This window comes from Cyclopterus lumpus, chromosome 10 (genome assembly GCF_009769545.1).
Source record: "Cyclopterus lumpus isolate fCycLum1 chromosome 10, fCycLum1.pri, whole genome shotgun sequence".
NCBI lineage: Eukaryota > Metazoa > Chordata > Actinopteri > Perciformes > Cyclopteridae > Cyclopterus > Cyclopterus lumpus.
Genome location: NC_046975.1, coordinates 16,040,880 through 16,064,401, shown reverse-complemented (window position 1 = coordinate 16,064,401; position 23,522 = coordinate 16,040,880). Strand labels below are relative to the sequence as shown.

Here is a 23,522-nt window from a genome sequence, read left to right as displayed (position 1 = left end):
GAAAGTCGGCATGATTTTATTATATAAGTTAGCTTCCATTAAAACAGAAATAAACGTGCATGAAAAAGCACAGTCTTAGTTTTCAGTCAAACATATCACCTTATGAAATAGGTATTGAACTATTTCAATTATCAAAACAATTATTGCAATGAATAATCTATATTTCTTTACAGAACTGAAGCTGTATAAATCAAGCCAGTTGAGAGCAGTGACTGTCTAACAGTACAAACCTGCTCAGTTGCCATGCATTTTCATCTTAAAGAAACATTCAGCAACAAGCTCCGGTTACTTGGCTCATCAGCATAAATATTATTTCAAGCAGGTTTGTTTTGTTTTGTTTTTCCAACCTGGAAAATCTGTGCAAAATCTGCAGCATTTTGGATTAAAGTGACAAAGAAACCATCTTCTTTGTCAAATAAGCTAAAAATAAATAAATTGTTTTTTTGATGTGCAGCCTAGCTTAGCTCCTTTTAAATATATGGAAATATAATTTCCTTCGGAGCTGCAGAGATACCTCACAATATGAAGGAACAACATGACAGTAAGATAAATAAATTAACAACATAGGAAATGTGTAGTGCGAAGCAGCCCATGCTGCTTTTTAGACTCATTTCCATTTCAAACAGTGAATCAAAGGCAGCCTTCTGACTGGGTCTCGATTTGATGTGGTAAACTCGTATAAGTCTGCAATCAATATTTAATTAAGCGTTCAACACAGAGGGTCTATTTCATGTTGGTTGTATGATCCCTTTTAATGGGCAACCCGAGATTAACTGAGCTGTAATGGTAAGGAGAAAACCATCTGCCTCTGTGATAGAGGGACCCAGCATAATCTCCCTCTCTCCCTCTGCTTCTTCTACTCTGCCATCAATCTCCATCCTGTCTGCTTGTGTCCTACGTCACTATCGTCACTATGACGTAGTCAACTGCTGCCTGCATGCTGTCGTAGCAGCATGAGTAAGAGACAATGCACAACAACTGAGGTAAAGCAGCCAGACAAGCACACATTCAGGAGGTCTCTCCTGTCCGTCCACCATTTTAAAGTGCCTTTTGAATATGTGTGAGGTCAGGTTAAAGCGATAACAGAGTATACAAGAGACTCTAAAAGAGCAGGAATAAAAAAGGCATTATGGCACGGCACATTTTGGCATTCTAACTCCTAGACTGTACTGAAGAGTGGTGCCTTAAGGAAACATTTCATTTAAGAAAAATACAATGAAGTAATTCAATGGACAAATGTCAACCAACTACACAAAGATGAAACACTAAGGTACAACAAATGTTAAAAATGATGTATATGTACAAAAGTCTCTGCTTTAAGAAATGTTTCAGGCAAATCCTGGGCTCCCATCCATCCAGCACACCGAGATACTTGAATACTTTTTGGAATGAGGAAGCGTCCACAGGTTGGGAAGTGACAAACTGCTCCAGATGGATTCGCCTCACCAATCAGAAAAGGGGAAGACCAATCAGGATCCAGGATTCAGATTTTGATTGTCTAATAAACCATTCCTGAGCCTTTGCAATGGTGCTATATCGCACCGTCAGTATCTCAAAACACCGGCCCAGTAGATTGTCAATCATAAGCTGGAAGAAAATTCAGTTCTGTAGATTCCCACATGTTTCTCTTCAAGGATTGATCTGTGCTGGATAAAACAGACGTTACCGGGGAGTGAGGAGTGGGTGGCTGATCGGCTCTGGCTCAACTTGTTCCTTCTGTCTCTTCGTCATTCACCGGTAAATGTCAAATTCACATTCTGTGCTTTCTTCTCTACGGGGAGCTGAGCTTTCTTGCCTTCAGGTTCCACGGGTCTACAAAAAAATATATAATCGACGTAAAATTATTTGAAAAAAAGAGTCTGGCTCAGTATTATATTGTCATCTTGGAAGACCATGTTTTTTCTTTACCCCCAAGTCTGGATGTGTGTCCTTGAATACTGTCGACTAGAATCAGCTGCAGGCTGGAAGCTGCTACGAAGCCCTCCTGTCGCCGGCTCAGGTTTTTTACCAGCCTGAAGGATGACGAAAACCAGGAATGGGGAGAAGAAGAAAGGGATGGAAATTAGATAAATACACTTGTGCTTTTACTTTTTTCAGTATCTAACAAAAGAAAAACATACCTTATGTCGCTACTTTGGCTGAACATTGTATTGTACTCTTTCACAAACCCGCCCTGACGAGTTCCCCTCACATTATGTGTGTTGACAGGCTGAAAACTCACCAGCGTCCCTTGTTGTCCTCCAACTGTAGTTGGATGACGTCTCCACACTTGATGGTGATGCTGTCTGGTCCATTTTGAAGGCAGTCAGCCAAAGCCCTGTATCTACCTGGAGACTAACACAAAAGCAACATTTTCAGGAACAAAGTACGTAAGATTGATTTATATCGTAAAGACAAGTATTCCATAAAAAAAGAATCGTAAACTATTCATGAAAAAGTCACAGTATAGTATGTAAAAATAGTATGCGATTAAAAAGTAATGTATATTATGTTTTAAAAAACTAATTGAAAAGTCAAAGTATAGTATGTAAACAAAAGAAAATATACTCAAAGGAGTCATTGTATAGTATCTAAAAAGTATAGTATGTTACGAAAGCATGGTGCTGTTGTTAATAGCATTAGATATCTTCAACAAGGAATATACTTCTTTGTCCCGCTAATATTGATTAATTGATTTATTTTACATTAATGCATCAATAAATATAATCAAGTAATACTTTTAATGCGTGAAGTGTACTTTTATGCAAGTTCACTTTGAGCGCAGAACTTATTTCTCAACAATGGTATTGCTACTTTTTCTAATGTCGATGATAAGCACTCCTTCTACCCCCGTCGGCCTCACCAGTTGCAGTGAACCCTCCTCCTCCTCCATGTCAGAGGGGTGGAAGGCGTCCCGACCTCCAGACCACTCCTCCAGACCCTCGCAGATGTCTACCGAGTGATGAGCCCCGGGCCAACCTGTGAAACACTCATTACTTAGGGTTGTTACAGGTATGGATGAGTGGATTAATCCAAACACTACACCTTAAAGGAACCATGTAGATACTTAGTCACTATATTGACATTATAAAGACCCCTTTGTCACTTACTGGGAAATTAACAAGAACGTTGAATCAAAAGCTAATCCCAGTAGTTGGACCTTTTTCCCCCAAATTCCTCGATGTACCTGTTTCTTCAGATCAAAGTATACTTGAACTGCTGAGGGGGGAAAAGTCAAAAATATCTACAATATGAAGAAAATCAGCGAGTTCAATACTGTGGAAAAGAAAGTAGGGTTTGCATCAATTATCATCAAATGTTCTGTGATTTAGTTACTAAGTATCTACTTGATTGTTGAATACATTTTTATAGACAAGATGTACTCACTCTTGCGGTTGTGCTGGTGTTTAGGGGAGTGAGGCTGGGGGTCTGGACTGCTCCTCCCCGACTCAGAGTCCTCTGAGCTCACTGATGCCCTCTGCTGTTTGCTGGGGGGAACAACACAAAATAACATGCGTCATCAAATGCTTAATTAATACGGTCAGCAGACACACTCAGGATAGATGTCATCCTCAGCCACACAATCTAGGGTCAGCTCTCACGTCCTCAAACTCATCCATACCGCTATCAATATAGCTGACCCCAGATCAGTGTCAAGGAACAACACTATCCTGTTGTTTCTCACACAGCCATGACCTTTCAGGCACCAGCAAGCCAGCAGCACAGAGCACAGATCAGCCATGTGCAAGCATATCTGCCCCCCGATGCAGTGTTCACACATGAGAAGAGCTGGTCTCGATTGATCAAGATCCACATTTAGAAATTTGGTCACTTAGTAAGAATGCTTCTGGAAAGCAAATCATACAGTAGCTTGATTAGATTTCAAAAACAAGCCCCATCTTTTAATGGTCATGAGGAAATTAAGAATATTCATGGAATGCAAACCCAAATTCTTCTTTTTGTTCGCACCTTTGCATTACATGCAAAATAGCAAATCTGAAATGCAGAAATTATTGTTTTTGGATGCCGTGTTAGAAATGCCATGGAGGAGCTGCAAAGACACGGGGAGGAAGAGAAGATGAAACATGATGGAGGCTATAAAAAGAGTGTGCAGGTGACGATCAGTATGCAAACACAGCAGCCCTGGGTTTTTGGACCCCAAGCCAGGTGGTTCGTGTCAGGCTGAGTTTACCACTGAGCATTAGGGCAGGTCAGTGGCGCTGGGGGCGGTGGCGCGGCCGGGGCCGTTGCCGGGGGCTTCGGGGACGAGGGCTCCGGGAACGTAGACACAGAAACACGTCAGACGACAGCGAAACAAAGTCCAGCCCCGGCAGACAGCCCCTGGGTACCCCTCTGGACGGCCGCATGCCCCTGCAGGGGGGGAGTGGGGATAGGCAACCAGACAGCAGTGGACAGAATGGGGCCTGTGCCCGTTTTCACGCACCACTACACACAAAGCTTCTACCAGCGCAACGCAAAATTATATCGTCACATTCACTCAGTATTGCAGATAGTAGTGCTGTGAATGCACACGTGTGTAACTATAGCCTACAGTCATGCACCTAACACAAAGCTGTAATTACTGTATCTGTGAACACTGACCTCTCAGAGAGTGGTGGAGGAAGCTGCATGTGTCCAACCACTTGGCCTTGTTGATAGGCTTCATCTGTGAAGAGAGAAAGAAGGCAATGTATTTAACTTTCAGTGCAGGTTTTCAGTTGATTTTAAACTCATATTTATTGGAGTTTTTTTTAGCAGAAAAGCCCATTTGGTCAGGTGTTGTAAAATTCCTCACTGAACACTTTGTATAGATGTGTGTGAATAAACGTGAGTGTGTAAGTATTTGTTGCGCTAAAGGAATGGGCATGAATGGAGTATATATGACAATATGTCCAACATCATTTTTCTTGTGATATGAAGATATGGAGGTTGTGAAAACAAATTTCATTCCTGGGACGGTAAAGACAATCTGTCTAAATTTGTCAACAGAATATATTGAAGAGAATCAAAGCACAAACCTCCACTTAGAGCTTTCAAACACATCTCATGTTGTCTAGGTTTGTGTCATGGAAGCTGGTAAGTGGACTTTTGCACGAGGCCCAGTCCCAATGTCCCCCTAAGGCCTTAAACCCTGAACCCTCAGGGACTCACTGACATCACCTAGCAAATGGTGAGTGTGAGAGACTGCCAGGGCTTGAAATAGTGTAAATACGAATGGGACAGCACTTTGCTGCGACATATCACGTTACCATGACGACGTCAAAAAATACAATGTACAATTGTGGGTATTTATTTTATGATTTGAATATCTTCCAGGCTCTTTCCTCACAAGATGGGAGGTCATTTAAAATAATCAATTTACAGCTTCAATGACAAAATGAAATGTTTGATGAATAAATCTGTGTAATATAATCTTTGATTGCATGTGTTTTTATGTTCCATCTTTAATCCTTAATGTAAATGTATTATTCCAGGCTGAACACCCATGTGGGGTCCTCTTTGTTTACCTTTTTTTTACGTCTCTGGCTTCCACTGGTCACCCCGTGTTTAACGTCACATTGCTATGAATTGTGGGTAATTCCCTTGAGGAAAAAAGTCTGCAGAAATGCGGATTTACGGAAAGTGTTTATAAAGGGTTAAATGTCTGCGACGGAGCCCTCTGACAGTGGGACAGCCCTAAAGTGTGGAGATTGGGATTGGGCCTGAGATTCTTTGTCCCACATTAACTTCAGTTGTTCACAGACCTCGAAGCAGCTTCTGCTGGTTAGTCAGGATTCTGCGAAGCTCATTGAGCCAGGCCATCTTCACCTCCACTGTGGGAGCCTGAGAGACAACAGAAACAGGATTTCATTACCAGGAACACACCGATCAATGTAAATTTGAGTTAGATAATGAGCTCATTTTAATGTGTAGACTTTAGGCAGGTGATTACAACTGTCTGTACGTCCATCTAGCTACAATGTTGGAATATTTTGTTACGCCTTTATTTACATTTTATAAAATACGTCTTAAAATATTGATCACAATTTCCCAGAGGCTGATCAATAGCCCTAAACCCCAAAAAGACGGAATTAAATGCAAATTAATGCTTTAAACAAAAAAGCTCTAGTTAATAGGGACTCAATCTACACTATAAGTAAGACATGAACACAAAATACTGGCATTAAACTTTTTTCGACTCCTTACCTGAACCACATACACTTCCTCCCTGCCACTGTACCAGATCTCAAACTTTTTCACATCTCCCTTGACGTTCTCTGTGATCCCCACAGCAGTCATCTGCCAAGAGACATACACTGTTTACGCCGACACACACATACACTGCATTAGGATGAGCAGCACAAACAGCACATCATACATCAGACTTACATCATGTAACACATCTGTCCTGTCAGAACACAAACACTCACACAAACACACACCTCCGCTGTGTGACTGCTTCCTCCTCACAGCCTCAATAATAAATCAAGAGCAGCAGCTGTTGGTGAAAACACCTGCTGCGACACCCTCCACACATCAACACATACAACAAAAGACGTCTTATAGGAATATCCCAGGTTCCCGGGCCAGCTGGGCTAAAAGTTAACACAGACACCGACATGAACTAGGTGTCTCCAGCAGATAATTCTCTTCATTGCGTAGTGTTAAAACCTCATTATAGAGCATGATAGTAACATCAACATGAGTGATCGTATGTGATGAACTTTAACAAATGCAATAAACCGTAATATTAAGTTATTAGTGTTATCGTAACATTGGTATTTTTAACTCTACATAAGCCCTGTTACCCAATATGGAACATAGTAAGCAGTACATTTTTATAGTTTTTTTTTCTATCATTAAATCATCATTGTCACAGCTGTAATTTATGAATACACATATATATATATATATATATATATAATATAATATATACACTATATATATATATATATATATATATATATATATATATATATATATATATATATATACACACACTATATACAATGTATATATATTATAATTTATATTCACACCTTTCTGTGTGCAAATGTAATGTTGGTCAATGGAGATCACAGCTTTGTAATTGTTACTGTCTAGAACAGTAGAAGTACAACGTTTTGTATGAAAACAATATGTACATTACTTGAAATACTGTAAAACTATAATGAAATCAAAACAGTAAACAAATCCTTAAAAAAATGCTGTTTGAAAATAAAATCATGGCAAAGCTGAACTGAAAGAAGCCGCAGTCTGAGAATTGTCAGAAAAGTGCACTATAGAACATTTAGCCAAAGTATTATATAATATGCTATGGACACTACATAGTGGATACATTTCACACTTGGAGGCATTCTGATAAAAAGGCAGAAAGGGACTATTGTTTGAAAGGTATGAACTAAAGAGAACATTGAGAATTTTACCTGCAAAAGGTAGACTGGAGAGAATATTCCTCATGATATGCCACAATTTGTCATTTTCTCACACTTGAGACACCACTAGTCACTTGCTGTTGCTCAATATAATGTACATTTCTGTCAACGTACATCGTAGCATGGGGATCTGGAATAACTGATCCCTGATCCACTGAATGCATCTGTTTAATGTGACATTTTAATACATTCATAACATATTCCAAACAGTGTGCCGGGGTCTTCCTCTCACACGCACACAGACCAACCTTCAGACAGTGCTTGAAGCTGTACGAGGGGGTCTTGTCGCAGCCGTCTCCGTGCTCCTCCCTCCGTTTGCAGAAAAGCAGCGCTCTCTCGTACAAGAAGAGGTGCCTCTGCATCGGCTTGAATCGAGCCAGCTCCTTCATGCGCGTGGGGCCTTTCTTATGGCTGATCCACACACTGAAAGAACCCTGCATCAACACACGGCCCAGCTCGCAAATGTCCCCCTGCGTAGTGGAGAGATGACTTTATGTGTGAGCCTCTGCTGGAAATATATTCTCTGTTAAAACGTTGTTTAGATGACACGGATTGGAGTTTACCTCATATCCTGTGATGGCTATTTGATGCATGGAGTCATTGACTGATTTGAGAAGGTCCAGCATTGCCGTTAGTGCCCCCTGCAGTTCTGAAGACCCTTTGCTATCTGTGCTGTATTTGAGAAGTTCCTGAACACACAGACACAAAAACAGTGTAGGAAAATACATGCGGGACACAAATACATGCAAATCACAAATAAACACAGTAGCTATATGGCGCACTCTGGTGGCATAGAAACACATGTCAGGTAAAGTCAAAGGGGGAATCTGAATAAGAACTATCAAACACGTGAATGCAGTTTGGGAAAGCTCCCTGAATGTGGATTTCTTTGGGGGATTTGGATGTTAATGACATTTAAGGCACATGTCATGAAAAGTATAGCATGAAATAGCTTGACTCATGTAATGTAGGGGAGTTCAATTACATTACATTACATTTATTTTGTATATCCCAAATGTAAAATTTGCCTTAGAGGGCTTTACAATCTGTACACATACAACATCCTGTCCCGGGACCTCACATCGGATCAGGAACAACAGAGAGCAACAGAGGAGCGTCCCTCTCCCAGGATGGACAGAAGTACAACAGGTGTCATGTGTACAGAATGAACAACATAACAGAGTTACAACACATTCAATGCAATGTCCGTGTGTATGTTTGTGATATGACACCACCCTCCGTCTAACCTTAAGCAGCAGCTGGTACTTGGTGAGGCGTTGCACTGGTTTCAAAAGGTAGGAATCCAGGGCCAGTTTGTGCTCCAGCTTTTTCTGACACTCCTTCAGGAAGGCAAATGTAATGTTGGTCAATGCAGATCACAGCTTTGTAATTGTAACTGTCTAGAACAGTAGAAGTACAACTTTTTGTATGAAAACAATATTTACATTACTTGAAATATTGTAAAACTATCATGAAATCAAAACAGTAAACAAATACTTAAAAAAATGCTGTTTGAAAATAAAATCATGGCAAAGCTGACCTGAAAGAAGCCGCAGTCTGAGAATTGTTTCCACAGTGCATCAGAGCGTGGCTTATTCTGACAGTAGCATTCATACATTTGGAAACTCTCTTTCTACGGAGACAGGAAAGAGAAATTTGTTCTACAAATGTGGCAAGAAATGATGTAAAAAGTATCAAAATGTAAAGAAGCTACACAACAACATTTATCATCTCACCCACTCCAGAAAACAGGCTCCCACACTTTCAGGAGCCTCCAGGCATCCCTCCAGATCCTGAAGGAAAACCCTGCATTCCCAGAAAGGTCAAAGGTCGAGAATTAAATGTCAAACACCGTAAACCATACAGGGTTAATACAATAACTGTGTCTTGGCACCTCAGCAGGGCCAGTCTCATTTGACTAATCCTTTCCAGTGTTTAGCAAGTATGCAAAGCCTTTTCTGTTTGTTTCTATGTTTGAATCTACTTTATTTGCGACAAATTCATGCAATAACTTTATTTACCAATGCCTTCTGATTTTATGTTCATTCCCTTTCCCAAAGAGATACACTGTGTGTATCCTTGAACTCTTACAAACGTGTCACATGCATTTCCTTCCTCATAAACACTTGTTTTTTACATCCGTTTACAATTATTTACTAGCTCAGTCTTCTTTTTCCCTGCCTTTGATGGCACATTGCTGCATGTATTAGAGTGTTACCGCCACCTGTGGGTCAGTGGGATATTGTGACACCATTAATAAAAGTGTATTGCAAAGTGTAGTTCCTCAAAGTCAACACACTCTAAATGTTAAACAACACACCAATGGACCACCAAATCAATATATCGCTAACTGTCCGTGTACATTGGAACCACATTTGTCTTCTTACAATAATGTGTTTTGAATTGTTTACATATTTACTTACCTGCTGTGAAAATTATAGATCTCAGGCATGTTTCCAAAGAGGACGTCCCTCTTGCTGCGCAGGATCGAGGGCAGAGGCCCCGGCAGAGCTGGATTGTCCATCTCAGCTCTGTATCCCTGCAATAATTAATCATAGCAACACAAGGAAGGCAATATACGGTGAATGCATCTTTCATTCTACCGGGAGTTATTTAATTAACAACAAACATACAGTACACACATGAAAGAATCAACCATACGATGTTTCTATTTGTATGAGCTATTAAAAAGTAGGGGAGACGTGCGTTTTCTCACCAGCAGAACTGACAGCAGCTCCTCCACATAGATCCTCTCGGTCTCTATTAGTTCCCTCATCACATGACTGTGACACAAACACCACACACAGAGAAGTAGACACAGAGGAGAGCCAGGGGGCATTATTAGTGGTGAACAAAGAGAATCCCGAAGTAAACAACATCAAGAGCAGTGCTGAGGTGGGTGGACTGATGCCTCCTCCTCACCGCTTCAAGAGATCTGGGCTGTCCTCTCCGTCCAGACCCGACGGCACGCAGCTCCGGCTCTCCTGGTAGTCGTGCATCACCTCAATCTGAACACAACACGGATGGACAACACTGACTCCTCCATTTGGATTTAGAGAACATTTTATTATACTGAACCAATTGTTGGACCACGGGTGAGAAATGTATGAGATAATAAACCTTTTTGATATCAGATTTTCGCTACACGATTATCGTCGACAAACGTATTCACAATAACGATAGTATTGTGAATACTTTTGTATGTAAAATTATAATAATGCTATCAGTTTAATTCATATTTGTTCGGCAAATTAATTACACTCACAATACAAGTGTAGAGAGAGATAGGGTGACTGGGAGCCATAACTGTATATATAAAATGATATATGAGGCGCTGGATTATTTACACATAATATTATGTTTATTATTAACAACATTTAATTAAACGTGATCAATAGTACATTTCTAAATATTACGGTTATCATCAATACAGGTATATCGCAACACCCCTGAAAGAGATAAACAAGTAAAACAAAGAAATAAAAGCTTTTTTTTAAATATTTCCTTACTTTTCTGGAGTTGGGGCTCTTTCGGGACGCTCTCTTCCCAGGCAGAGAGAGGTCGAACGTGAACTTCAAACCATCACCTGTAAAAGCCAGGACGTCAGCTGTGGCAGCAGCAACTCATCAAAGTATAAAAATGTAATTCACGTACACTATATATTACTATGTGATATGATAAAGCAAAATGATCGCCCTTTGTATGACCTTTTTTGTTTCTCAGTAACTTAAAAAATGAGCGATATTTCCGGTAATCAATGCTAAAAGGTTTCCTACTCTAAAGGTGTGGCCTGGAACCAGCATGTAAAGATCTAAAGCAATGATTGGCACGTCTGTCGGTGTCCCTTTGATCCTCGCAGCTGAATCCTTACATGATAGTCCAAGCTCATCTGAGGAGTGTGAACTTACATGTGCCATGTTACATTAATCAGTGGTACGCATGCACGTACGTGTGTAACTGTACGCATGTACCGGAACCAATCGATCAAAGCTAAACACTTTTCCCTTCATCTCCTCTCTTAAATGGATGCTGTTCCTTGCACCACAGGGGGTCATAATCACTTTCATTCTCTTTCTTGGTACCCTCATTAGTATGGCTTTATATCATGGATAGCAAAACCTTAAAGAAATAAATGGACATATTAAAAGAAGCTTATTTGGATGTACACACAATGGATGGAGAAGCTTTCAATGGATGAAATAGACACATTTAAATAAAGAGCACCCAGAATTAATTGGGTGCAACTGTACTGTATGTGGTTAGCTGTGTGCAACCTCCCTTGAGACCCAAAGGGAGATGAAAGGTTCTTTAATGTATATGAACCACACACGGCTTTATAGCAGCTATCCCGCCGAATAGAGCAGTCAGGTATTTCCCAGCAGACTGATTATACCTTCTACCCCTTGTTCTAGCTTGTTTGTAAAGGTGACCTTCTCACCCCAAAGCCCATGCAGGTACACCTTAGGCTTACTCAGTGGGACCCTGTGATGTGTTAATTTACCCATGGTGCCTAAAAGAAAGATGTAAGGGGGGAGGGATGGTGCAAGACCATAAAGGCTGTGACAAGACCCCATACCGGGCCCTGGGAAACACGGGAGTGTGGGCAGGGAGTTGGTTGATTTGTAGAAAGCTCACTGTATACGCAGCTCACTGACGAGGGGCTGGTTATAATACTGCAACAACAAACATTAACTCTAAAAGTGTGAATGGATGAGCGGACACAATCTCAATTTCAACAATTTCTTCGGAGATATGCTTTTGTGTGTGTGTGTGTGTGTGTGTGTGTGTACCATGTTTGGGGGAGAAGAGCGGGGACTTCGAGCGTGGTGGGATTTCAGCCCTGGGGGCCACCAGTTGGATGGGTCGCACATGTTTATCAGCCAGCTTCCTTAGACACGCCTGACGGCTCTGGATCATCTGCTGCACCGCTGAATGCTTCGCAAACGTTTTACCTATCTGAGCCTAATACAGAGAGAGACAGAGACAGAGAGAGACAGAGAGATAAAAGAAAGAAAGGGACACATAGGTAGAATATTTAGTTGATATGTAATATCCAGAAGCAGTGCTGATAAGAGGAAGTAAAGTAAATGATGGAAACAAGTATAGCATATTTAACACCTTATAAACAGGCTCATATGATCGTTCAAGATCCAACTAGAGTTACCACCACCTCACGGTTTTATGCCTCCGCAATTCAGTGAAGTTGCAGTTTAAATCCATGTCCAAAATGTCATCCCTTCATCCTTTTATTCTGTTCGACATTTATGTGAAATAGTACATTAATTATTGAGTCATCAGGTCACAGCTCACAGACGTGAGGTCACAGTGACCTTTGACCATTGAATTCTAATAATTATTTGGATGTTTGAGCCAAATTTTAAGAAATTTCCTTCCAGGCGTGAGATATCGCGTTCACAAGAATAGCACGTAAATATGAACGGACGAACAGCGGGAAAACTGAAAACATAATGCCTCTGACCACGGCATAGAAAGCGTCACCAGTTTTATTTCTCAAGTGCGCAGTCTAAAAATCTAAAAAATAATTAGCAAAGAACATGTTGTTGTTGTTGTGGTCACTGACCTGCAGCTGAGGTGTGATGACAGCTTCGTACTCCATGGCCAGGATGTCAGGTCCTGAGCTCAGCATAGATGGCGCCCCCTCCAGGAACCTCTCAATGTCCCTCAGAGCAGCCTGGGCCCCCTCCTTAGACTGGTACTTTTCTACCAGCTGATTGGCCAGCAGATACGCTCCATCGTCACACCAAGTTTGGGCCTGAAGGTGGAGAACACACGTTTGTGCATGTGTGTGTGTGTGTGTGTGTGTGTGTGTGTGTGTGTGTGTGTGTGTGTGTGTGTGTGTGTGCACATGTCTCACTACCTGTCCAAGACAAAGCAACAGCTGGTGTGTATGCAGAAGACGAGTGTGTTTGGTCTGCAGCGCAGCATTGAGTGTATCACAGAAGTGGCGAAGCTCGTTGCAGCGCTGCATTATAAGAGCAATGGCATAGTGGTGACCCGCTGACAGCTGGTATCCGTGAAGGATGATGATCTGAGCTCGAGACATCACCTCCTGATAGAGCCAGCAAAGATCACAAGAAGGGAGTCCATTAATTTGAACACACTGTGGTCACTGAGGCTTCCAAGTCCTCTGGCACAGACTGTATGTGCAGGTTAAGTGCTATAAAAGTGTCATATGCAGGTATCGGCTCCATTGACCTGTGCATTTGATTCCAGACTGTCCAACCTTTTGAGAGCCTGTTCTGCTTGAGCCAGAGTGTCAACGGATATGGAGAGCTCCCTCTCCTGACCCACTAGATGCTCCAGACACAACTCAATCTAAAATTAAAACACACCATCAGACACACTAAAAACACCAGTTTAAAGACAATGTCTCAACCAAGTGCTCAACATTAAAATATGTTATCCTCTAAGGAGTATGAAACTATGGGTACAAACACACAAAACCGGACAAATATATGAAATCCTTACCTCTTGAAAGCTTTGTTCGTATCTAAGCAACTGCAGGTACTGATGGAGTTTCAGATGATGCTTCTCAAAGAAACCATCGAAGGCTGACTCCATGTCTCTGAGCTGAGCAAGAAGCCTAAAAAACCGAGGGACTTAAAATATAAATATTTTAAGCAATTTGACGAGGAAAATTCTGAATGTGAGACTTAGTTTTACCTCTGTACCGTCTCCCAGTCCAGCCTCACATCCCACTGCGAGTCATCCTCCTTTCCGGAGGTCGCCAAGCTTGCGAGAAGATGACGACCTTCCTTCGACACAGACCTAATTGCATCCTGTCAAACAGAGGAACATTTACATAATAAACTACCAACATTGAGACAAGACATCTTTGCAAAATAAGATTAATATTATTGATGTAATAATAAATGTATCACGTCGGAAAACATTTGAAACCTTGCCTTGAGTTTCCTGTACTTGTCAGTGTGGGACTCGAGGAGATACTCGATGGCTTTCCCCTCGTCACACAGCTCCGTCTCTGCCAGCTCAGTGCCGAAGCCCTGCAACATCTGTGCAATGTCTTTGACTGTGACAGCAAAACTTTCAATAGCCTGTCGTGGAAGCATGAAAACACACAGAAAACACACAGACCAGTGAAATGAGAACAATCTGTGGCTCCATTTCCTTTCAGATAGAAGCAATAAAGACCTATCAGTGTGCATATAAATATAAAGTAGGAAAGGATAAAGGAGGGAGACATTTTGTATTTCATGTTTATATATGCAGAATTTCAAGCAGCAACTTTATCCAACTGATAAAGAAATGATATACATAAAAATATATATTTTGTATATATATTTAAAAAAGAAAACAACAAGATGATAAAGAATGATACTGTTTATGGTGTAGTCCCAGTGTGTTTCAGAATTGCTGTGTAGCTTACTGTTCGTAAAACAATCCAGTCGCTATGACAATAGTCCAAAGTTCCTCCAAACTCTGAAGTAAGCTGGTTCTCGTCAATGTAGCGCAGCAAGTCGGTGACAGAGCTCAGCATCACCACCTAAAGGTGCAGACAAAACCTGAGACCTCATAAGGAACACTTTGCATATTAAGCAAAGTTATGAGAGTGGCGTGTTTAATATCTTCCTTTTATGTATATTGTTACCGAGTGTTTTTGACTTATGGAGGAGGCGTGATTGGTCATTAAAGGGTCATTAAAACCACTTGCATGTACAGAAGGTAAATGCCATGACAAACATTAGATATGTTTACCGTTGATACTTCACGAATTAGAGTAGATCCCCATAACTATTAGAATCATTCTAAGAAAACCTGCTTTATTCTAATATTTGTTTCAGAACTGAAATCAACAGGTGTTCTTGGCTGTGTCCACCACAGAACATTTTGACTCATGGAGATCAGGCTTGTAACAAGAACGAGGTGTACCTTGTTGTGATGTGGAACATGTTTGGTAACTGAGGAGGAGCTGCCTTACTGGCATCTTGAGCATGAAGTCCTCTTGGCTGAAGCGAAAGCCAATATCAGTAACAGTGCGGTGGAAGAAGCTGGTGGGTCGGAGCACCAAGACCAGGTGGAGGTTCCCAGGAAAAGAGGCCTTGAAAAGGGAAGAGAGGTTCACTGTCACAACGGTGATGCTCCATGTGGAGGAGGATTCAGTCTAGGACTATAAGTCCTATACATACTGGCACGGGAAGAGATATGAACAATGAGATATGAGAAGAAGAAAAAAGCTCTCATCCTCCACGTCTAACAGAGGATTACCGTCAGCCTCAGGGAGTCAGTGTTTAGTCCCTTCACCATACGTGTCATATAATGCATCTTATCTTCAGGTCGTTTCCTGCCTTTAGGAATGTCTGCATCTGCACAGGCTGTTTAACAAACATTGTACAGCCAACTGGAGGGTTGGTGATCATTCTAAATAACTACTGTGGCATAGCATATTATTAAAAAATAATAAAGTAAATAAATAATCACCAAAGTTAAAAACATCTTGCAAAAATCATCCCCTGCAGCAGGATGTATATGCAACATCGTCTCTTATTTTGTTGTCATGATGTATCACTAGTGCACGCAGTGCACGTGACGCAACTTGTGACATTCATTTGTCCTAACTAGACCGAGAAGGGTCAACCACTGACGTGTCTTATTTTAACATGAACATTCATTACAAAGTCAAACGCAGGTCGGTTTCGGTTTCACGCACGCGCCACCAGTCGCGTGACTAAGCAGAGGTGCGATGCGCACCGCAGTGCTACAGTCCGCACAGCGGGCTCAGACTCCCAAACTCTTCCCACGGCGAAGGAAACTAATGAGCAGCTCGTTACCGGGCTCCGGCGGATCTTCGGTATGTCCCGCCGGTAAAAGCAATCCGCCATGGTGTTCAATGGAAGCTCCCGTGGAAAAGTCGGTGCCGAGCTCCGGTCTGCAGCTGCCTCCGGCGGCCTGGCCCGCACAGCCGCAGCGCCTCTGTTGCTGCTGCCTCTCGGGCGGAGGGAGGCAGCGCTGACTGCAATGATTCCCTCCCTTCTCATCCTCCCCTCACCTCAGCACCACGCGTCATCTCGCCGTTTTTGCTTACTCATTCATTTGCAGCAATATGCAATTGAGCATTCAGTACAGATTGTTTACGCTTCCCCTTCAAACTACACACCACATGGAACTTGACACCGAGTCGAGAAACCATTACAGTGGGTGCAAAGAATACTTTCTGGTGGGTGCTGTCCAGGTATTGCAGCACCATGGACAGCGACTCATAAACAAAACAGCAGCTTGTGCACAGCCACACACAGCTCACAAGCAAAGATGTATCTTAAACATATAATTTTTAAACGGTCTAGTCAGAATATTGATTAGATACAAGCTGCCTTGATGATGAAATGAAATGTAAAAAATTAAACTCACTGCTATCCTTGCAAGTGCATTTTTGATTGAGGCCCATGTATCCAATCTTCGGTCTAAAATGATGATGAATTTTACTCCGGGTTGCCTCGTTCTGCAAGAAAAATGAGGCAATTGTATACAGCTATAATGTTATTCTGTGTAATCCCTGATGTAAAGCTATCAGACAGGAAAATGAGAAAGGATAACCAGTCAGGACCAGGTGGATGTGTCGCATCATGTAATTTATAGGTGCTTTATAACTACATTAATTGGTTATCATTAAAAATGCTCTGCAACGATATATATTATGTAAACTTTCCCAATATCATGGGAGAGACATAGAGGGCATTAGTAGGACGTGTGACACTATGGAGCAGTGAAGACCAGCTGTGCTCAGAATACAAGCACTGGGCTTTTGGTGCACTGCAGAGAGAGAGAGAGAGAGAGAGAGAGAGAGAGAACGAGAACAAGAGAGAGAACGAGAGATAGAGAAAGAAAGAGAGATAGAGTAAGAGAGAAAGAATCAGACATGAATAGATGAAGAAGGACACACCGAGGGATGAGAGTGAGGTATGTAAAGACTTTGGCTAAAGCCTCCTCTGGAATGTCACTGAAAGCCGAGCACTCTGGGAGGGTGATGATGACGCTGGATTCTTCCCCACGGCCCCCTGAGAAGAAAGATTTAGTCGATCAATTCCTTTTTGAGGCATTAAATACAGGTGGGACACTTTAGTAATGACTTCTATTAAGAAATGACCAAACAAGGCCTCACCTGTCAGATAAGCCACCTGTTTCTCTATGTAGCCTCCCACCTCCTTCAAGCTGACAGGGACAGTAACCTCTGGAAGAAAATACAGAACATATTAAGGCTTGAGGGATGTGGTGTGCACTGGGAAACAAAAGGGTCTCCACTACAAACCGATTCTAATTAATTTTTAAAAATTCATTTGAACGATGTCAGTCATGTCTAAATAAAATAAAGGCATAATTGTGAATCTATCTTTCATAGTCTCTAAAGCACACATTTTTCTTGGCTTTCAAAGAAGACACTTGATGGCCTAAATAACATTTCAAAGGCTTTTCAACAGAGACGACCACACTGAAGCCCGAAGCTTTGGCATGAAAGTGCTTACATTTAAAAGACACTCGCACATATCAGATTTAATCTGTAAATAGAGATTTTTATAGAATTTATAATCCAATTACTCAGTGAGTGGCAAATGTAAATCCTGCATCTGGGGTAAATTAGACAATGACATCATTAAAATGCATTAGCTGATTCACTGTACAGCGTCTGGAGTAATGTTGGTGTCTCATGTTCGGCGCCATTAGAGTTCTTGTCCAATAAAGCGGCCAATGACCAAACAAGGTCTCTTATAGCGCAGTCTCTTATAGCGCAGTCGGTGCAGTTCAAAAGAGACTTTCATCTGCTCTTTGAAAGCCAAGAATCCTTCAGCCAGATGTGTAGAAGACACACTCGCCAACATGTTGGGACTGTTTACATATGCTCACATAACATGTACAGTAGATTTAATGCACAGATACCACCAAATAAATACTTGCATATACATGTAATGCATCTATGCCCGTTGTGGATTATCGTAAGGTAAACTTTAATATGACTTTCCAGCTATATTTAACAGTATTGAGTTGTTGTTTTTTAAACCATGCAAAACCAAATGTTCAGCAGTCAATGCAACAGATCAGTCAATTGGCTCAGAATCAATGTATTCATTATTCATATTTAATAGAGACATTGCAAATGAATTGATGAAGAGAAAAATAAAAACAGTCAATAACAATAAAAAGATGACAGGGCAAAAGTAAGAGAGGGGAGGAGGTGTTGCTTTCCATTCGTAGACTGCAGTAACAGTGTCCGTCAGGTTGTCAGGGAAGCAAGTAATCTCTACTGGTTACTGCTGAATATTTGATGTGCGTCTGTAACAGAGAGGAGCTGAGCCGAGCTGGGCCAGAGCAGGACACAGCTGGACTGTGTATACACAGACCCAGGGTAAAGTTACCGTCACACTGGAATAGTTTTATAACCATCTATAGCCCGTGTCACAAGACCTTCAGGAAGGCGACACAGGTCTTAAACAAATAGAGATCATGTTAATAACATTTTCCATTGGGATAGCTGCAGTATACTGGCATATTATGCTGTGGATTATGTATATTTATATGTTTTTAAATCCTATAAATGTCAATGTAAAAATGTTATAAACAAATTATTAGTGTAGTTCTGAAATCCACTGAAGCACAAGCACACACACTGCGGACCTCGACTGTGTTTGATCCAATGGAGGGAAGCCTGCGCTGCAAACTGCAACGCTGTTAAGAAAACCTGTGGACACACTGTACTCTCCCTTCTGCCTGCTCGATTAATAGCCCATCCCATGATTGAGTTCTTTTAAGTACACTATCAAACAAAGAAATGATTAGCATAAATAACTCACTCATATACACACACACATTTTAAACAGTTAAAGGTAATCAAAATGGTAAACGGGGTGGTTCTCTTTGAGCTTGCGTCACACCTGTCTGCCGGTGTGAATGGATTTGCTTCCAGTCAAACAGATCTGGACTCTGAGCTCCTTTCAGTGTGCATAACAAGCTCATCTCTGTTGGCCAAACAGTGATAACCATCTACACTGATTTTATTACACACAGGTCCTATAAAGTGTATTTGCCCACTTGTATTTTTAGGGTTTATTCTTTCACATTGCATCAAAGGGGATTTTACTAGGCTTTTTAAACCACTACAAAATGAGTTGTCAAAGGGGTGCGTATACATGTTATGGGCACCATAAGACGCCATCAGTGTTCTGTGCAGAAAAACTGAGGTTGGGAGACTACATAATGTTCTATACTGACCAATTGATGGTACAGCCCCACACCTTACTTACAGAGTACAGTAAATGTTAGTGAATCATACGAAGAAGAGGCTGGATTCAAGAGGACAAATACCCAGCATGAAGGTTGTAGTCAGTCGGATTTTGTAGAGAACCAAAAAGCGGAACATGTAATCCTTTGCAGGGAAAGAAATCCCCTCTTACACATACAAACATGTTCATAGTACACAGAGGCCAAGCCTCATACTGCTTTTAGGTCATGAGATATTTTGCTTAACAAAGCTTTCAATGCTAAGGGGATTAAAGTGGTGGGTGGCTGCATTCTGATAGAAGAGGGTAGAAGAAAAGTGTGTAGTCCCCCCGCTGGGATACATGAAAACTAGATTGGTTTGTGGCTGGAGAGGCTTAGATAGAAAACCCTAGACCACAACGTCACATATATTTGCCTTATGATAGTAATATGGGTATTTGGTTGGAAGTGCGTCATTTTTGCAGTGATAATTAACACAAAATGATCAAAATATTTTGGGCGGTGAAGAGAGGAATATCTTTGCTTTTCCAATGCCATGGGCTGCTAGCCTTTAGTGTTTCATTATTTATCCTGATTGATGTGGCTTTCTGTCATATAATAGTACATGTTTGGTGTCTATCATAGTGAATTTTAAATTTAAAAGAGCAAATTATTATAAAGTAAACTCTCAGTGCTCATTCATCCTGAAATTGCGAAGGGTGTAATAAGGTACAATGTATTTAAATGTTATTTATTTACAAGTTAGTTAGTGATGTTTAAGCACTAAAGGATTTCAAGTCTCCGTTTCATTAAAGCCCTGCAGGCTGCTGAATTAAAGGGGATCTAGGGGGAAAGCAGTCAAACTGTCCTCTGAAAAGTACAAGATGAAAGTAACTGAACAGTCAGTTGATGCATAAGCACTGAAAGCTGAAACTTGAAGTTTAAGAAACACAAATAGTTGATCTGCCATTTGAAAAGTAAGCAATACATTTCAGTTAAAGAGTTGGAGCCGGTTGATTGAATGATTGAAGTGTTAATCAGCTATGTTAGCAATGACAGCAAGCAGCACGTTGAAGTAGTTAAAGTGTCGGTTGAAGAGTAAAGGTCAGTGGACGTCTAGCTGACATGCAGCTTAGAGTGTGAACAGAGTGATTGAGTGTAGTTGAAGTGGCAGTGGAAAGAGTTAGTTTTTACTGTGTTATGGCCCATTAGCCTTTGTAGCATTTAATGATTCACATGGCTTTCTATCATATTATATTATCTGACAATTCGAGGTGTAGAAGGGAGAAGGCACTAGGTGAGCTACATCAAAGATAATGTACTACAACCCGTAAAGTAAAATGATGAATGGTTATTGTTTCATACAGCAGTGTGTTCTTTATGCTCACCACGGCATCCTGTGTAAGAAGATCAGGACAAACCCAGAGAGAGCCTCACATTTCAAACAGAGAAAAGGAAAACATTGCGTGGTATAAATACAAACTCAGCATGGCCTCTGTTACCTACAGACCTCAGACCAGTTACACAGGAGACATAAAAGAAGCAAAAGCCCATCAATTAAACAATAACTCAAGGCTGCCAAGATCCCAACGTAATCACATTAGCTTGGAGGAAGCTGCTCCACGGAGCTGTCAATAACATCAGGTGCTATTTCTGTCCATCACTTTGCCTTCATTCTTAAATGTGCAGTCTACACCTTCAGAGTGATGACTGACTAACCAGGAGAGTAATGTGGTTGGAGATGCTTTTCAAAATTACCTGTTTTTTGGATTTTAAAAGTGTTAAAGTTAATCACATTATTGTGTCAACCAGACCATAAACCTTTTTTCTATTTATTTACTAAATTCAGTTCCTGCTTCAGGATAAAAAGTGTGGACAGTTTATCAGCCTCGTAACTCGATACATGACACAATACCCTGAATAGGGAAAGCTTCATTATGCACTTTCTGAAGAGCCGTTATTTTTTTCAGAGTGCGTTAGTTGACATAAGCAGCATGCATTGTTCTTCCATCACCGTCTCACTCTGATCTACAACCCACAATCAACTTACAAATTATCATTAGGAATAAATATCTGTCCTTCTGGGTTTTAAATAATTGACATAATCCACTCAACGGTCCGGTGTTGGGGCAAAACTGCAGTAACTGGCACATCAATGAAAACTGACTAAACTAAAATAGTGCAGTTCTCCAGTTACCTCGTGTAATGGTTGTCAGGATTTACAAATGAACACTGTAAATCTAAATAAATGGATGTCAGTGTGCTACGGTGCTTTTAAGTTTCAGCTGAACATCAATGCCAAATTCAGTGATGGGAAACAGTTTCAGAGCATATTCAGGATTATATTCAAAAGCCTGCTAGTGGCCACCAGAAGTTAAATGAGGACAGAGGGCATCATGTGTACTCACGCTGCAGAGTGCTCTCCAGCTGGGAGCCCGCCTGCAGAAGGCAGCGGTAGCCCTCCATCTCCCCGTTGGACTCTTTCTCCGGCTCTCTCTCCTCCTGCAGTGAGGCTGGGCCCATTCCCTTCTTCTCCGACACAGGATGAGGCTGGGAGAACTGACACCGACAGTGGTCCGGGCCTTACATCCTCTTCAGAGTCCTGTAGCCCTGCAAAGCGTTCCTATGATGGAGGCCGGGAGCTACAGCAGGGAAACGAAGGCCCCGCTGCCTATGCAGGTCCCAAGATCCAGACAGGACAGTTCCCTGAGGCTGCTGCTGGATCGTACTGACCTTGAGCTGCATGAAGGACCTCCACACTGAGCAGCACAGTTACAACAGAAAAGGAGACCCGTCAACATAAGCAGAAAATAGTTTGCTCTTCCTTTGTTGCCCCGACGGTGGGTAATGATCTATTTGCCTCACACACACACACTGCAAGCAGACTGTCCTGCTCTCAACAAAACAAACTAGGCTCCATCTGGCCACTGCTGTCTGCCACTCGATCGCCCCTCCCCTCTCTCTCGCTCTCACTGGGCTTTAGTGCGTCAGCTCTGCACCGGGCAGAGCTCAAGAGTCTGCTCCTGACACACTGCCAACTCCCTCCCAACTTTTCCTCTCACTTCACACTCCCTCATGCTCCTGCAGTTTTCTATGCCTTCAGTGTAATGCTGACTGCACTAAAGAAGGCTGGATTGTTAAGTTGTCTGGCTGCCTTGTTCATGTCCCCACTTTAATCAGCTTTGCTATAATATAGATGCATACACAGCGGAGAATAGATCCATTGTAAAAGAAAATGAAAATCTACCGCACCCTCAGCCAACAAGTTAATACACAATAACTTTCAAACAGAACAAATATGAAAGAGTGTCATTGTGTACATACTGATAGACAGAGCCTCTCAACTCAACTCCTCGCTGCTAAGCCCACAACTACTTTGAATACACGAGTACTCAAACAGTAGAGGGTAACGCAGAGAAAACCAATATATAAACCTCATCTAAAAGGGACTCTGTTATTGAGGTTTTCTTGATGCGAGGCCACACACGAAGCCGTAGGAGAGCAGCAGTACGCCGTCCTGATACGCAGCCACTCAGCTGATCCAGCTTAGAAGCTCAGCCTTCTCATTACTGCACAGCATCTGCTTAGTGTGGTCAAATGCACGCACACACACACACACACACACACGCACGCACGCACACACGCATCCGGCAGAACCTGACGACATAACCGTCAGTGTAACAAAGCACTATAAGACGTTTGTTTAAAACATTCTGCTTTATTTCAGAAAATCTTCAGGTTTTAGACATACTAGTTTCAAAGAGGTACATTCAGCTTGGAGGTTTGGAGTGTTGAGGCTGGAGACCCAAAGGGCTGGAGGTGGCGAGGTGTCCCTGCCGCATTACGCAGGGCTGCTGAGGTGCCTGAAGATGTCCACCCCCAGCCCTCACACACAGGGAC

At 41.7% G+C, this 23,522-nt stretch overlaps 1 protein-coding gene across 1 annotated transcript; it reads right to left on the bottom strand.

Moving 5' to 3' along the window:
* Window positions 1-22,222, bottom strand: mcf2a (MCF.2 cell line derived transforming sequence a). Its single transcript, XM_034543907.1, has 30 exons — window positions 22,031-22,222; window positions 17,533-17,601; window positions 17,314-17,428; window positions 16,782-16,872; window positions 15,355-15,474; window positions 14,803-14,919; window positions 14,321-14,470; window positions 14,079-14,194; window positions 13,884-13,998; window positions 13,611-13,730; window positions 13,273-13,464; window positions 12,976-13,167; window positions 12,185-12,356; window positions 10,904-10,980; window positions 10,317-10,402; window positions 10,111-10,177; window positions 9,818-9,933; window positions 9,131-9,200; window positions 8,935-9,027; window positions 8,642-8,734; window positions 7,958-8,083; window positions 7,643-7,864; window positions 6,166-6,258; window positions 5,724-5,802; window positions 4,582-4,645; window positions 3,367-3,467; window positions 2,843-2,958; window positions 2,222-2,334; window positions 1,909-2,012; window positions 1-1,812 (listed from the first exon to the last, which is right to left on the bottom strand). The coding sequence occupies exons 1-30, from the start codon at window positions 22,143-22,145 to the stop codon at window positions 1,772-1,774; spliced, it is 3,345 nt and encodes a 1,114-aa protein (XP_034399798.1). The 5' UTR covers window positions 22,146-22,222; the 3' UTR covers window positions 1-1,771.
* Window positions 22,223-23,522: the final 1,300 nt, after the last annotated feature.